At 50.8% G+C, this 16,020-nt stretch overlaps 1 protein-coding gene across 1 annotated transcript in view; it reads left to right on the top strand.

Annotated features, from left to right (window-relative positions):
- Positions 1 to 16,020, top strand: part of LOC117808551 (spectrin beta chain, non-erythrocytic 1-like) — a 25,435-nt gene continuing 9,415 nt past the window's right edge. The window contains exons 1-15 of the mRNA XM_034678268.1: positions 1 to 235; positions 4,019 to 4,170; positions 5,951 to 6,124; positions 6,569 to 6,660; positions 7,347 to 7,427; positions 7,551 to 7,666; positions 9,605 to 9,717; positions 9,847 to 10,034; positions 10,132 to 10,249; positions 11,098 to 11,256; positions 11,344 to 11,646; positions 11,747 to 11,900; positions 12,745 to 13,615; positions 13,697 to 13,834; positions 14,726 to 15,482. Of these exons, the coding sequence (XP_034534159.1) occupies positions 82 to 235; positions 4,019 to 4,170; positions 5,951 to 6,124; positions 6,569 to 6,660; positions 7,347 to 7,427; positions 7,551 to 7,666; positions 9,605 to 9,717; positions 9,847 to 10,034; positions 10,132 to 10,249; positions 11,098 to 11,256; positions 11,344 to 11,646; positions 11,747 to 11,900; positions 12,745 to 13,615; positions 13,697 to 13,834; positions 14,726 to 15,482 (3,570 nt within the window). The 5' untranslated portion in view covers positions 1 to 81. The remainder of the gene's footprint in view (positions 236 to 4,018; positions 4,171 to 5,950; positions 6,125 to 6,568; positions 6,661 to 7,346; positions 7,428 to 7,550; positions 7,667 to 9,604; positions 9,718 to 9,846; positions 10,035 to 10,131; positions 10,250 to 11,097; positions 11,257 to 11,343; positions 11,647 to 11,746; positions 11,901 to 12,744; positions 13,616 to 13,696; positions 13,835 to 14,725; positions 15,483 to 16,020) is intronic.

Raw genomic sequence — 16,020 nt, 5'->3', positions numbered from 1 at the left:
CTCTCCTCAGGGCTCGGCCTGAAGTCGTCGATGTGGACGAGTCTCCGTTGACATCGAGGCGTGTGTCAGAGGTCAGAGGTCATGATGACGACGGTGGCCGCCGACTTCGACCACATGGAGCTGCAGCAGCACTACAGCAGCAACGACACGGTCAACAACCGCTGGGACGATGAGTGGGACAACGAGAACAGCTCGGCCCGCCTCTTCGAACGCTCACGCATCAAGGCGCTCGCAGGTAGGTGCCCCGCAGACTTCCCATGATGCATCACTCTCTGAATATCAGACTCAGACCTCTCTGACTGAGCTGCAGACTTCCCATGATGCATCACTCTCTGAACCTCAGACTCAGACCTCTCTGACTGAGCTGCAGACTTCCCATGATGCATCACTCTCTGAACCTCAGACTCAGACCTCTCTGACTGAGCTGCAGATTTCCCATGATGCATCACTCTCTGAACCTCAGACTCAGACCTCTCTGACTGAGCTGCAGACTTCCCATGATGCATCACTCTTTGAACCTCAGACTCAAACCTCTCTGACTGAGCTGCAGACTTCCCATGATGCATCACTCTCTGAACCTAGACTCAGGACCTCTCTGACTGAGCTGCAGACTTCCCATGATGCATCACTCTCTGAACCTCAGACTCAAACCTCTCTGACTGAGCTGCAGACTTCCCATGATGCATCACTCTCTGAACCTCAGACTCAAACCTCTCTGACTGAGCTGCAGATTTCCCATGATGCATCACTCTCTGAACCTCAGACTCAAACCTCTCTGACTGAGCTGCAGACTTCCCATGATGCATCACTCTCTGAACCTCAGACTCAGACCTCTCTGACTGAGCTGCAGCGAGTCTGCAGACGTCCCATGATGCATCACTCTGCCCTCACAGAGCTCTGATTGTTCTCTGAGTTGAGGCGTGATGATCAGACTGAACACTAGAGGGCAGCAGAGCTAACATGAGGCTAACATCAGCTTCATTACATGACATCACTTCCTGTGGTGGGTGGGTCCTTACAGCCGTCAATCAAAGGTAGTCTCAGAGAGGAGGGGAGGAAACAAGGAGTTAAGGAGGAGGAGAGAGGAAGGGAGGAGGAGAGTTAAAGCTCCTCTCTGACTTTATATAAATAAATAATAAATCCACATCTGAATGTTTAACCAGGAGAGTGTGTGTGTGTGTGTGTGTGTGTGTGTGTGTGTGTGTGTGTGTATATGTGTGTGCCCACAGGATGTTTGTCTCTCACTTCCTGTCCTTCAGTCAGGAATGTGGAGGAACAATGAAGGGAAGCCCCCCCCACACACACACCCTCTGATGACATCATTGTAAAGCTGTGTTCTGATTGGCTGATGACACTGAGAGGAGTCTGAACATCAGAAATACTTATAAATAAAATAATACAAAGAAAAGTAATCATTATTGGAGTGATACAAATCATACAATTATTATTATTATTATTATTATTATTATTATTATTGTGCTAAAAAACACAAATGAATTGTTTTTAAAATAATACAAATAAAGATTTTAGCCAAATAATAAAATTAGAAATTATAAAAAAATAATATAAAAATTTGAAACAATAATAAAAAGACTGAATAAAATATTGATAATATTCAAATAACTCTGATAATAATGACAATGATCTTTAGATTGATATTTAAAGAAGAATTAGAAATAAATAAGAAAGTTTTTAGTGTTTTCAGATATTCAAAGATTAAAATCAGAGATTTAAAGAACATGTAAAAACACACAGAGACAAACACAGCAGGAGAATAACATCTACAGAATAACACACACACACACACACACACACACACACACACACACACACACACACACACACACACACACACACACACGTTTCCATTCAGTGAACACAGACACTGACCTCACGAAGCGTTCAAACGCTCACCTGAACATGGGAACTTCCAGACCTGGATTCACACGTCTTATCTTTGAACCGTGACCCCCCCTCCCCCTGTTTGCAGTGGGCGGGGCTCTGTGTAGGTGTGTGTGTGCGTGTGTGCGTGTGTGTGTGTGTGTGTGTGTGTGTGTGTGTGTGTTCTGGAGGGAAACAGAGAACAATCAGTGTGAGCAGGAAACCTCAGCAGAAGAAGAATGATTGGAGCGTTGGGCAGGGCCCCACACACACACACACACACACACACACACACACACACACACACACACACACACACATCCTGCGAGCGTCACTTTGACCTCTGGACTCGTTCTCTCTCTCTCGCCTCCTGAAACACGCGGCGGTCGTCTTTAGTTGAGTCGTGTCTCTTCTTCTGTGGTTTTAACTCGTCTGCAGATCTTCGTCTCTTTGAGGATTTTATTTTGGAATCTGGATTTTATTCTGAAAGTCTCCGGCTCTCCTTTTCTGTCTACTTGTTGGACCTGGTCTGGGATTTGGACGGGCTGGTTGAGTTCTGTTGATTTAGAGAAGAAGGATTATTGACTCCCGTCTGAGGCTCAGCCCCTCGTCCTCCTCGTCCTCCTCGTCCTCGTCCTCCTCGTCCTCTTCCTCCTCCTCCTCCTCCTCCTCCTCCTCCTCCTCCTCCTCGGCGTGTGTCCCTGCTCGTCTTCATGGAGGTCTAAAGTGAAGCTATGTCCCGGCCCGTCGTCTCTGCGCTCTCCGTGGGTTGATCTCAGGTGTTTTACCCATCAGGCCTTGCTTTCTGGGAGTTGTAGTTCTTTCTGCGGGTGCTGTTAGAGTTTTGGCGCCGATGGAGGCGGAGTGGGCGTCGCCGGACCCGGCTCAGCAGACGCCAAACTACAACCTGCTGGAGGGTCGATTCAAACAGCTGCAAGGTAAGAAGAGGAGGAGCCAGAGGGGTCAGAGGTCACAGAGAGACCATCAGAGACTCTGCAGGTCCATCAGGGTGAAGTCTTGATTCTGGATCAGTCTGAGATGGTTTTGCTCTCCCTAGAGTCACACTGAAGGGTTTTAATGCAGACGCAGGTTCAGGTGTCCGGTCACAGATTTCTGCTTCATGTTGGTCTGAATGAAGGGGGGCGGGGTCTGACCTCAGAGGTGTGAGACGGGTCTCTGTTGGCCCGTCTGGATCAGAGGGACAGGATGTAAAGATCCTGCTTCAGGAGGAGCTTTAATCTGAGATGAATTGACTTCAGAGTCTCTCTAACGTGGTCTGTGAGGTGAAACACTCAGACCTGGACCCTGAAGGAGGTCTGATCAGGTCCACGATGAGTCCTCCTGTTTCTGCTGCAGACATGATGAGAGGAGGACAGTTTAGAGGTGTTAATCATCAGCGTGGTCATCCAGTCTCTGACCTCAGACCTTACACCCTTAGACCTCAGACCTCAGACCGGCCCCTCAGCCTGAACCTGAGGCGTCCGGGGACCCGGCCCCTCAGCCTGAACCTGAGGCGTCCGGGGACCCGGCCCCTCAGCCTGAACCTGAGGTGTCCGGGGACTGATGCTGCTCCTCCTCAGAGGACGACACACGACAGAAACTCAGCGTGTGTGTTTAAGTCATCCTGCAGGAATGTGACCCCGCCTGTGTTTGATTGGTCGATGCAGACTGATGACATCATCATTTAGATACTGTCAGTGAGCTAGGTTTTGTTTCTAAAGTCACAGACTGCCTGCTGACCAATCAGAGGAGAGCAGGAGGCGAGGCAGACGAGACCGTGTCAGATTCATTTCACTGTTTCTGCTGCAGCCAGAGACCCAGCTTTTATTTTGTAGGGATCAGTGTACACTTCCTGTCTGTCAGCAGGACCTTTTCACACCCCATGAAGATGATGTCACAGTGACATCATGTGGAGCTGCAGTGGCAGTGATGAAAGACCCAAACACACACACACACACCTGCACACACTCACGAGCTAATGTGGCTAACAGCTGTTAGCAATCTTTGACTTAACTAACTCATTGTGTGTGTGTGTGTGTGTGTGTGTGTTTCTGCATGTTTGTGTGTCTGTGTGTGTGTGTGTGTGTGTGTGTGTGTGTGTGTGTGTGTGTGTGTGTGTGTGTGTGTGTGTTTTCAGATGAGCGCGAGGCGGTGCAGAAGAAGACCTTCACTAAGTGGGTGAACTCTCACCTGTCCAGAGTCTCCTGCAGGATCACAGACCTCTACATGGACCTGAGGGACGGACGCATGCTCATCAAGCTGCTGGAGGTCCTGTCAGGAGAGAGACTGGTACGACTACACACTATACACACTACACACACAATGCACACACTGCATCCACACTGTATACACACTGTATACACACTGCACACACACAGCACACACAGTGTATACAAACTGTATACACACTGTATACACACTGTATACACACTGTATACACACAGCACACACAGTGTATACAAACTGTATACACACTGTATACACACTACATACACACTGTGTACACACAGCACACACAGTGTATACACACTGTATACACACTACATACACACTGTATACACAGTGCATACACACTGTATACACACAGCACACACAGTGTATACACACTGTATACACACTACATACACACTGTATACACACTACATACACACTGTATACACACTGTATACACACTGCACACACACAGCACACACACTGTATACACACTGTATACACACTGCACACACACAGCACACACACTGTATACACACTACATACACACTGAATACACACTGTATACATACTGCACCACACTGTATACACACTGCACACACACACTGTATACACACTGTATACACACTGCACACACACAGCACACACACTGAATACACACTGTATACACACTGTATACACACTGTATACACACTGCATACACACTGTATACACACTGCACACACACACACACACACACACACACACACACACACTGTATACTCACTGCATACACACTGAATACACACTGTACACATACTGCACCACACTGTATACACACTGCACACACACACTGTATACACACTGTATACACACTGTATACACACTGCACACACACTGCACACACACTGCATACACACTGTATACACAATGCACACACACACACACACACACACACACTGTATACTCACTGCATACACGCTGTATCCACACTACATACACACTGTATACACACTACATACACACTGTATACACACTGCATACACACTGTATACACACTGTATTCACGGTGCAGGTTGTTCTTTAAACTGGATCCAGGTGTTTGGTGTAAACCTCAGACAGGGGCATGCTAACAGTTTTCCCCAGCTTCCAGTCTTTATGCTAAGCTAGGCTAGCTGCGCTGTACAGAGGGTGACACAGTGAGGACAGAGACGGCTCAGTGTCCACATTGTCCAAGAGAGGACTGACTCTGCCCACAGCACTCTCTGTGTGTGTGTGTGTGTGTGTGTGTGTGTGTGTGTGTGTGTGTGTGTGTGTGTGTGTGTGTGTGTGTGAGGGGCTCCAGGTGTGTCCTACTTCCTGTTTTCCTCTTCAAACATAAAACCAGACTGAGCTGGTGGACTCCCTGACACTAGATAGGGGCTGTGTGTGTGTGTGTGTGTGTGTGTGTGTGTGTGTGTGTGTGTGTGTGTGTGTGTGTGTGTGTGTGCTGGCCCTGGTCCCCCCCCTTCCCCTCCTGAAGACCAAGGACACTTAGCTGTTGACTCTCTTCCTGTGCTGCGTTCAGGGACTCGATGGTTTCTTTACTTCCTGTATGAAAACAAACAGTCTGAGTCTCTCTTTAAGTTTCCGGGTCTTTTATTGTGAAAATCAGACTCTCAGTATTTCCTGTTTGTTTATAGAGAGGCCTGATGTGATGCAGTCACCTGTCAGTGTGCTCACAGCCGCCTCTGGTGGCTGTCAGAGGAACTGCAGCTCAACACGCCTCTGACACCAACCTCTCATCTTCTTCTTCTTCTTCTTCTTCTTCTTCTTCTTCTTCTTCTTCTTCTTCTTCTTCTTCTTCTTCTTCTTCTCCTCTGTTAATGTCTGCGTCCAGCCGAAGCCCACGAAGGGCCGGATGAGGATCCACTGTCTGGAGAACGTGGACAAAGCTCTGCAGTTCCTGAAGGAGCAGCGGGTTCACCTGGAGAACATGGGGTCACATGACATCGTGGACGGGAACCACCGACTGGTGCTGGGCCTCATCTGGACCATCATCCTCCGCTTCCAGGTACACACACACACACACACACACACACACACACACACACACACACACACTCACACACACAACCTCAGCATGTTGTCAGGCTGGACAGACACAAGCCCCGCCCCGTTCATTACTCATTAACACGCTGCCCTCTGATTGGTCGACGGCCTCCCTGTCTGTTATCAAACAGCTCAGGTTAAAGTTTTACTGACTGCAGACTGTCACCATAGAAACACAGTCCAGGTTAACCTTTGACCTTTCCCTGTTTGATTGAAAGTCTGACCAATTGGATCACACTTCCTGTTAGATCGCCCAATCAGAGCAGCAGCTGTCTGCAGAGCTGGGACCTCTACATCTCAGTCTCTTTATCCTGAGCCTGTCTGCTCTGTTGTTGTTGTTGTTGTTGTTGTTGTTGTTGTTGTTGTTGTTGTGCCGGGGGTCACTGTGTTGTCTTTCTGTCTTCAGATCCAGGACATCAGCGTGGAGACTGAAGACAACAAAGAGAAGAGATCTGCTAAAGACGCCCTGCTGCTGTGGTGTCAGATGAAGACTGCCGGGTGAGACTCTCCTGGTCCCTCTGAGACCCTGTTCAGAGATCTGCCCAGAGTCAGATCCCTGTGAAGGTCCTGAGTCTGTGAGGAGGCGACACAGTCACAGGGATGATACCTGACTCCTCCCCCTCTTTCTGGTGTCCCCTGTCTGACTCCTCCCCCTCTTCCTTATGTCCCCTGACTGACTCCTCCCCTTCTTCCTGGTGTCCCCTGACTGACTCCTCCCCTTCTTCCTGGTGTCCCCTGTCTGACTCCTCCCCTTCTTCCTGGTGTCCCCTGTCTGACTCCTCCCCTTCTTCCTGGTGTCCCCTGACTGACTCCTCCCCTTCTTCCTTATGTCCCCTGACTGACTCCTCCCCTTCTTCCTGGTGTCCCTTGACTGACTCCTCCCCCTCTTTCTAGTGTCCCCTGACTGACTCCTCCCCTTCTTCCTGGTGTCCCCTGACTGACTCCTCCCCTTCTTCCTTATGTCCCCTGACTGACTCCTCCCCTTCTTCCTGGTGTCCCCTGACTGACTCCTCCCCTTCTTCCTTATGTCCCCTGTCTGACTCCTCCCCCTCTTTCTAGTGTCCCCTGACTGACTCCTCCCCTTCTTCCTGGTGTCCCTTGACTGACTCCTCCCCCTCTTCCTGGTGTCCCCTGTCTGACTCCTCCCCCTCTTCCTGGTCTCTGAATCCTGTTTCTGTCCTCAGGTATCCGAACGTGAACATCCACAACTTCACCACCAGCTGGAGAGACGGGATGGCTTTCAACGCTCTCATCCACAAACACAGGTAACTCCTCCCCTCTCAGGTGTCACAGGTAACTCCTCCCCCCTCAGGTGTCACAGGTAACTCCTCCCCCCTCAGGTGTCACAGGTATTTCCTGTTTTATGATCTTGTTTTTTTTATTTTCAGACCCGATCTGATCGACTTTGACAAACTGAAGAAATCCAACGCTCACCATAACCTGCAGAACGCCTTCAACCTGGCCGAGCAACACCTGGGCCTGACCTCACTGCTGGACCCCGAGGGTGAGACTAAACCTGAGGACAAGATCATAAACCTGACCTCAAGATTAACTAAACCTGACCTCAAGATTAACTAAACCTGACATCAAGATTAAATAAACCTGAGGACAAGATCATAAACCTGACCTCAAGATTAAATAAACCTGACCTCAAGATTAACTAAACCTGACATCAAGATTAAATAAACCTGACCTCAAGATTAAATAAACCTGACCTCAAGATTAAATAAACCTGACGTCAAGATTAAATAAACCTGACGTCAAGATCATAAACCTGACGTCAAGATTAAATAAACCTGAGGACAAGATCATAAACCTGACCTCAAGATTAGATCAACCTGACCTCAAGATTAACTAAACCTGACATCAAGATTAAATAAACCTGACATCAAGATTAAATAAACCTGACATCAAGATTAACTAAACCTGACGTCAAGATTAAATAAACCTGACATCAAGATTAAATAAACCTGACGTCAAGATTAAATAAACCTGACGTCAAGATCATAAACCTGACGTCAAGATTAAATAAACCTGAGGACAAGATCATAAACCTGACCTCAAGATTAGATCAACCTGACCTCAAGATTAAATAAACCTGACATCAAGATTAACTAAACCTGACCTCAAGATTAAATAAACCTGACCTCAAGATTAAATAAACCTGACCTCAAGATTAAATAAACCTGACGTCAAGATTAAATAAACCTGACATCAAGATTAAATAAACCTGACGTCAAGATTAAATAAACCTGACATCAAGATTAGATCAACCTGACCTCAAGATTAACTAAACCTGACATCAAGATTAAATAAACCTGACATCAAGATTAAATAAACCTGACATCAAGATTAAATAAACCTGACATCAAGATTTAATAAACCTGACGTCAAGATTAAATAAACCTGACGTCAAGATTAAATAAACCTGACATCAAGATTTAATAAACCTGACGTCAAGATTAAATAAACCTGACGTCAAGATTAAATAAACCTGACGTCAAGGTTAAATAAACCTGACGTCAAGATTAAATAAAGCTGACGTCAAGGTTAAATAAACCTGACATCAAGATTAAATAAACCTGACGTCAAGATTAAATAAATCTAACGTCAAGATTTAATAAACCTGACATCAAGATTAACTAAACCTGACATCAAGATTGAATAAACCTGACGTCAAGATTAACTAAACCTGACATCAAGATTAACTAAACCTGACATCAAGATTGAATAAACCTGACATCAAGATTAAATAAACCTGACATCAAGATTGAATAAACCTGACATCAAGATTAAATAAACCTGACATCAAGATTGAATAAACCTGACATCAAGATTAACTCAACCTGACATCAAGATTAAATAAACCTGACATCAAGATTAACTAAACCTGACATCAAGATTGAATAAACCTGACGTCAAGATTAACTAAACCTGACATCAAGATTAACTAAACCTGACATCAAGATTGAATAAACCTGACATCAAGATTAAATAAACCTGACATCAAGATTGAATAAACCTGACATCAAGATTAAATAAACCTGACATCAAGATTGAATAAACCTGACATCAAGATTAACTCAACCTGACATCAAGATTAAATAAACCTGACGTCAAGATTGAATAAACCTGACATCAAGATTAAATAAACCTGACATCAAGATTAAATAAACCTGACGTCAAGATTAAATAAACCTGACGTCAAGATTGAATAAACCTGACATCCAGATTAACTAAACCTGACATCAAGATTAAACAAACCTGACATCAAGATTAAATAAACCTGACATCAAGATTAAATAAACCTGACATCAAGATTAAATAAACCTGACTGGAACATACCGGCCTAACTTTGTCCCAGAGCTCCTCTCTCCATCCTGACCCTGTAGTCCTCAGGGGTTCAGGACTCCTCTGACGGGGTACCCTCTTTGTGTCTCAGATATCAGCGTGGACCATCCTGATGAGAAGTCCGTCATCACCTACGTGGTCACGTACTATCACTACTTCTCCAAGATGAAGGCTCTGAAGGTGGAGGGGAAACGCATCGGGAAGGTCAGACTCTTAAAACCTGGACCTGCAGTTTAGACCGGTCTCTTATAAGCATGGAGTCCATGTGAACCGGCCCTCAGAGGCTCTGCATGAACGTCTCTCATGTCTGTCTCTGTCTCTGTCTCCGTCCAGGTTTTGGACAACGCCATCGAGACGGAGAAGATGGTGGAGAAGTACGAGTCTCTGGCCTCAGACCTCCTGGAGTGGATCGAGCAGACCATCATCATCCTCAACAACAGGAAGTTCGCCAACTCTCTGCTGGGGGTCCAGCAGCAGCTCCAGGCCTTCAACACCTACAGGACCGTGGAGAAGCCCCCCAAGTAAGACCTGCACCCCCTTCAGCCTGAGCGAGACTCCTCCTCTTCATCAAGACCATCCTCACCTCCTCCTCTGTGTCCTTGTCTCCTCTGTCCTCAGGTTCACGGAGAAAGGGAACCTGGAGGTTCTCCTGTTCACCATCCAGAGCAAGATGAGGGCCAACAATCAGAAGGTCTACATGCCCCGCGAGGGGAAGCTGATCTCAGACATCAACAAGGTGAGGGGCAGCACAAAGTCCAGTTTCAGAGGACTCTGCAGGTTTCAGTCAGAGTAGAGGACTCTGCAGGTTTCAGTCAGAGTAGAGGACTCTGCAGGTTTCAGTCAGTGTAGAGGACTCTGCAGGTTTCAGTCAGAGTAGAGGACTCTGCAGCTCTGCAGGTTTCAGTCAGAGTAGAGGACTCTGCAGCTCTGCAGGTTTCAGTCAGAGTAGAGGACTCTGCAGGTTTCAGTCAGCGTAGAGGACTCTGCAGGTTTCAGTCAGAGTAGAGGACTCTGCAGCTCTGCAGGTTTCAGTCAGAGTAGAGGACTCTGCAGCTCTGCAGGTTTCAGTCAGAGTAGAGGACTCTGCAGGTTTCAGTCCACGTAGGGACTCTGCAGGTTTCAGTCAGCGTAGAGGACTCTGCAGGTTTCAGTCAGCGTAGAGGACTCTGCAGGTTTCAGTCAGTCTAGAGGACTCTGCAGGTTTCAGTCAGTCTAGAGGACTCTGCAGGTTTCAGTCCGTGTAGAGGACTCTACAGGTTTCAGTCAGAGTAGAGGACTCTGCAGGTTTCAGTCAGCGTAGAGGACTCTGCAGGTTTCAGTCAGGGTAGAGGACTCTGCAGGTTTCAGTCAGCGTAGAGGACTCTGCAGGTTTCAGTCAGCGTAGAGGACTCTGCAGGTTTCAGTCCGTGTAGGGGACTCTGCAGGTTTCAGTCAGTCTAGAGGACTCTGCAGGTTTCAGTCAGTCTAGAGGACTCTGCAGGTTTCAGTCAGAGTAGAGGACTCTGCAGGTGGTTTCGGCTCTGTACAGGTAAGTCAGTGAGGTTTTTGTCTCATTGTGGATCTGGTCCCGCCCGGTCTCTGCAGGCCTGGGAGCGTCTGGAGAAGGCGGAGCATGAGAGGGAGCTGGCTCTGAGGACTGAGCTGATCCGTCAGGAGAAACTGGAGCAGCTGGCCCGGCGCTTCGACCGTAAGGCCGCCATGAGGGAGACCTGGCTCAGCGAGAACCAGCGGCTCGTGTCCCAGGTAGGAGGATCCTCTCAGGTGGTTCAGGGTTTTAGTTTCTGCTCCTTCATCGTGGTCTCACATGGTCTGTCCTCCCTGTCCCCCCAGGATAACTTTGGATTCGACCTGCAGGCCGTGGAGGCGGCCACCAAGAAACACGAGGCCATCGAGACGGACATCGCGGCCTACGAGGAGCGGGTCCAGGCCGTGGTCTCTGTGGCGAAGGAACTGGACGTGGAACATTACCACGACATCAAACGCATCACGGCCCGGAAGGACAACGTGATCCGGCTCTGGGAGTACCTGCTGGAGCTCCTGAAGGCCCGCAGGCAGAGGCTGGAGATGAACCTGGGTCTGCAGAGGGTCTTCCAGGAGATGCTCCACATCATGGACTGGATGGACGAGATGAAGGTACGCTGAGAACACCCTGACCTGGGGGGGTCTACTGGTGCAGAGGAGGGGATCCAGGTGTAGGGGGGGTCTGTACTGACTGTGATCTGCTCTGTTCCAGATGTTGCTGCTGTCCCAGGACTACGGGAAGCACCTGTTGGGGGTCGAGGACCTGATGCAGAAACACGCTCTGGTGGAGGCCGACATCGCCATCCAGGCGGACCGCGTGAAGGCCGTCGCCACCAACGCCCAGAAGTTCTCCATCAACGATGACGGTGAGTCGCAAGACCTGTCCCTGAGAGTCCTTCAGGGTCCCTGTCCCTGAGAGTCCTTCAGCGTCCCTGTCCCTGAGAGTCCTTAAAAGTTCCTGTCCCTGAGTGTCTCTGAGAGTCCTTGTTCCTGAGTGTCTTTGAGAGTCCTTCAGAGTCCCTGTACCTGAGTGTCTCTGAGGGTCCTTGAGAGTCCCTGTCCCTGAGAGTCCTTGAAAGTCCCTGTCCCTGAGTGTCTCTGAGAGTCCTTGTTCCTGAGTGTCCCTGTCCCTGAGAGTTCTTGTTCCTGAGTGTCTCTGAGAGTCCTCCAGAGTCCCTGTCCCTGAGAGTCCTTAAAAGTCCCTGTCCCTGAATGTCTCTGAGAGTCCCTGAGAACCCCTGTCCCTGAGTGTCTCTGAGAGTCCCTGTCCCTATGTGTCCCTGAGTGTCTCTGAGAGTTCTTGAGAGTCCTTTTTCCAAAGTGTCCCTGAGTCTCCCTGAGTGTCCTTGTCCCTAAAAGTCCATGTTCCTGAGGCTCCCTGTCCCTGAGAGACCCTGAGAGTTCCTGAGAGTCTTTTTCCCTGAGAGTCCCTGTCCCTGAGATTCCTTGTCCCTAAGAGTCCATGTTCCCGAGTGTCCCTGTCTCGGAGACTCCCTCAGAGACCCTGTTCCTGAGAGTCCTTGTCCCTTAGAGTCCCTGTCCCTGAGGGTCCTTGTCCCTGAGTTTAACTCTGTCCTGCAGTCTTGACCTCCTGATGTTGATCCTGGATCAGGGTCCCTCAGTAGACCTTGTCCTCTGTGTGTCTGTCCTCTGATGCTTCTTTCTGCAGTCAAACAATACCAGTCCTGATAAAATCCTCTTCCTGTCCAGGCTACAAGCCCTGTGACCCTCAGGTAATCCTGGACCGGGTCTCTCACCTGGACTTCTGCTACCAGGAGCTGACCCAGCTGGCCGCCGAGCGCCGCGCCCGCCTGGAGGAGTCCCGCCGTCTCTGGAAGTTCTTCTGGGACATGGCGGAGGAGGAGGGCTGGATCCGTGAGAAGGAGCAGATCCTGTCCTCCCTGGAGCACGGCAAAGACCTGACGGGGGCGCTGCGCCTCCTCAGCCAGCAGCGCGCCTTAGAGGACGAGATGACCGGGCGGGCGGGACACCTCCAGCAGACCATCACGGAGGGCGAGGCCATGGTGGAGGCGGGACACTTCGCCGCCACCAAGATCCAGGACCGCATCGCCGACCTGAAGGCTCAGTGGGCGGCGCTGGAGCAGCTGGCGGCGGCGAGGAAGACGAGGTTGGAGGGAGCTCTGGCTCTGCACCAGTTCCAGGCGGACGCCGACGACGTGGACGCCTGGACCCTGGACGCCCTGAGGATCGTCTCCAGCGGCGAGACGGGACACGACGAGTTCTCCACGCAGGCTCTGGTCAGGAAGCACAAAGACGCCGCGGCGGAGGTGGCCAGCTACCGCCCGGTCATCGACTCCCTCCACGAGCAGGCCGCCTCCCTGTCCCCTGAGGAGGCGGAGTCTGAGGAGGTGCGTGGTCGCCTGGCGGGCATCGAGGAGCGGTACAGAGAGGTGTCAGAGCTCACCAAGCTCAGGAAGCAGGCGCTGCAGGACGCGCTGGCCCTCTACAAGATGTTCAGCGAGGCCAACGCCTGCGAGGTCTGGATCGACGAGAAGGAGCAGTGGCTGAACAGCATGGAGATCCCAGAGAAGCTGGAGGACCTGGAGGTGGTCCAGCACAGGTGAGACCCCGCACACCTGGTCCTGGTCCTGGTTCTGGTCTCTGTCGCTCGGTGCTGACCTGTTGGACTCTGTTCTTTCAGGTTCGAGAGTCTGGAGCCGGAGATGAACAACCAGGCGTCACGCGTCGCCGTGGTCAACCAGATCGCTCGCCAGCTGACGCACAATGGACACCCGAGCCAGAAGGACATCAAGACCCAGCAAGACCAGCTCAACAACCGGTACGCAGAGACCACCACTGACCCTCTGACCCTCTGACCCTCTGACCCTCTGACCCTCTGACCCTCTGATCCTCTGACCCTCTGACCCTCTGATCCTCTGACCCTCTGACCCTCTGACCCTCTGAGACCCTCTGACCCTCTGACCCACTGACCCACTGACCCTCTGACCCTCTGATCCTCTGACCCCCTGACCCTCTGACCCTCTGACCCTCTGACCCTCTGATCCTCTGATCCTCTGACCCTCTGACCCTCTGACCCTCTGACTCTCCGATCCTCTGACCCTCTGACCCTCTGATCCTCTGACCCTCTGACCCTCTGACCCACTGATCCTCTGACCCTCTGACCCTCTGATCCTCTGACCCTCTGACCTGAGACCCTCTGACCCTCTGACCCTCTGATCCTGAGACCCTCTGATCCTCTGATCCTCTGACCCTCTGACCCTCTGAGACCCTCTGATCCTCTGATCCTCTGACCCTCTGACCCTCTGACCCTCTGACCCTTTGACCCTCTGATCCTCTGACCCTCTGATCCTCTGACCCTCTGATCCTCTGATCCTCTGACCCTCTGACCATCTGACCCTCTGACCCTCTGATCCTCTGATCCTCTGACCCTCTGACCCTCTGATCCTCTGACCCTCTGATCCTCTGATCCTCTGACTCTCTGACCCTCTGATCCTCTGACCCTCTGATCCTCTGATCCTCTGACTCTCTGACCCTCTGATCCTCTGACCCTCTGACCCTCTGATCCTCTGACCCTCTGATCCTCTGATCCTCTGACTCTCTGACCCTCTGATCCTCTGATCCTCTGACCCTCTGATCCTCTGATCCTCTGACCCTCTGATCCTCTGACCCTCTGATCCTCTGACCCTCTGACCCTCTGATCCGCCTACAGGTGGAGCCAGTTCCGGGACCTGTTGGACCAGAAGAAGGAGTCCCTGAACTCGGCTCTCGGGGTGCAGAACTACCACCTGGACTGCAACGAGACCAAGTCCTGGATCAAAGAGAAGACCAAAGTCATCGAGTCCACCCAGGAGCTGGGTAACGACCTCACGGGGGTCATGGCCCTGCAGCGGAAACTGACCGGTATGGAGCGGGACCTCGCCGCCATCGAGGACAAACTGGGGGATCTGCGGGGCGAGGCCGAGCGTCTGGCGGAGGAGCACCCGGACCAGGCCAAGGCCATCACGGGCCGCCTGGCCGAGATCAACGCGGTCTGGGAGGAGATGAAGAACACCCTGAAGACCCGGGAAGAGTCTCTGGGCGAGGCCAGGAAGCTGCAGCAGTTCCTGCGCGAGCTGGACGACTTCCAGTCCTGGCTGTCCCGCACTCAGACCGCCATCGCCTCCGAGGACATGCCCAACACCCTGACCGAGGCCGAGAAGCTCATGGCCCAGCACGAAGGCATCAAGAACGAGATCCAGAACTACGAGGAGGACTACCAGAAGATGAGGGACATGGGGGAGATGGTGACTCAGGGCCAGACGGACTCTCAGTACATGTTCCTGCGTCAGCGTCTCCAGGCCCTGGACACGGGCTGGAACGAGCTCCACAAGATGTGGGAGAACCGGCAGAACCTCCTGTCCCAGTCCCACGCCTACCAGCTGTTCCTCCGGGACACCAAGCAGGCCGAGGCCTTCCTCAACAACCAGGTACCTAAATCCACCTTCTGCACCAGGTCAGGGTCTGAACCGGGTCAGCTCTTTGTGTTTCCACCAACTAAGATCTGGGCCAAAGAAACTGGTTCAAGAGTAGCACCAGGTCAGGGTCTAAACTGGGGCAGCTCTTTGTGTTTAAGACCAGGACCAGAGAAACTGGTTCAAGAGTAGCACCAGGTCAGGGTCTAAACCGGGGCAGCTCTTTGTGTTTAAGACCTGGACCAGAGAAACTGGTTCAAGAGTAGCACCAGGTCAGGGTCTAAACCGGGGCAGCTCTTTGTGTTTAAGACCTGGACCAGAGAAACTGGTTCAAGAGTAGCACCAGGTCAGGGTCTAAACCGGGACAGCTCTTTGTGTTTAAGACCTGGACCAGAGAAACTGGTTCAAGAGTAGCACCAGGTCAGGGTCTAAACCATGGCAGCTCTTTGTGTTTAAGACCAGGACCAGAGAAACTGGTTCAAGAGTAGCACCAGGTCAGGGTCTAAACCGGGGAAGCTCTTTGTGTTTAAGACCTGGACCAGAGAAACTGGTT

This window comes from Notolabrus celidotus, unplaced genomic scaffold (assembly GCF_009762535.1).
Source record: "Notolabrus celidotus isolate fNotCel1 unplaced genomic scaffold, fNotCel1.pri scaffold_123_arrow_ctg1, whole genome shotgun sequence".
NCBI classification, from domain to species: Eukaryota; Metazoa; Chordata; class Actinopteri; order Labriformes; family Labridae; genus Notolabrus; species Notolabrus celidotus.
This window is presented reverse-complemented; position numbering and strand designations above follow the sequence as displayed.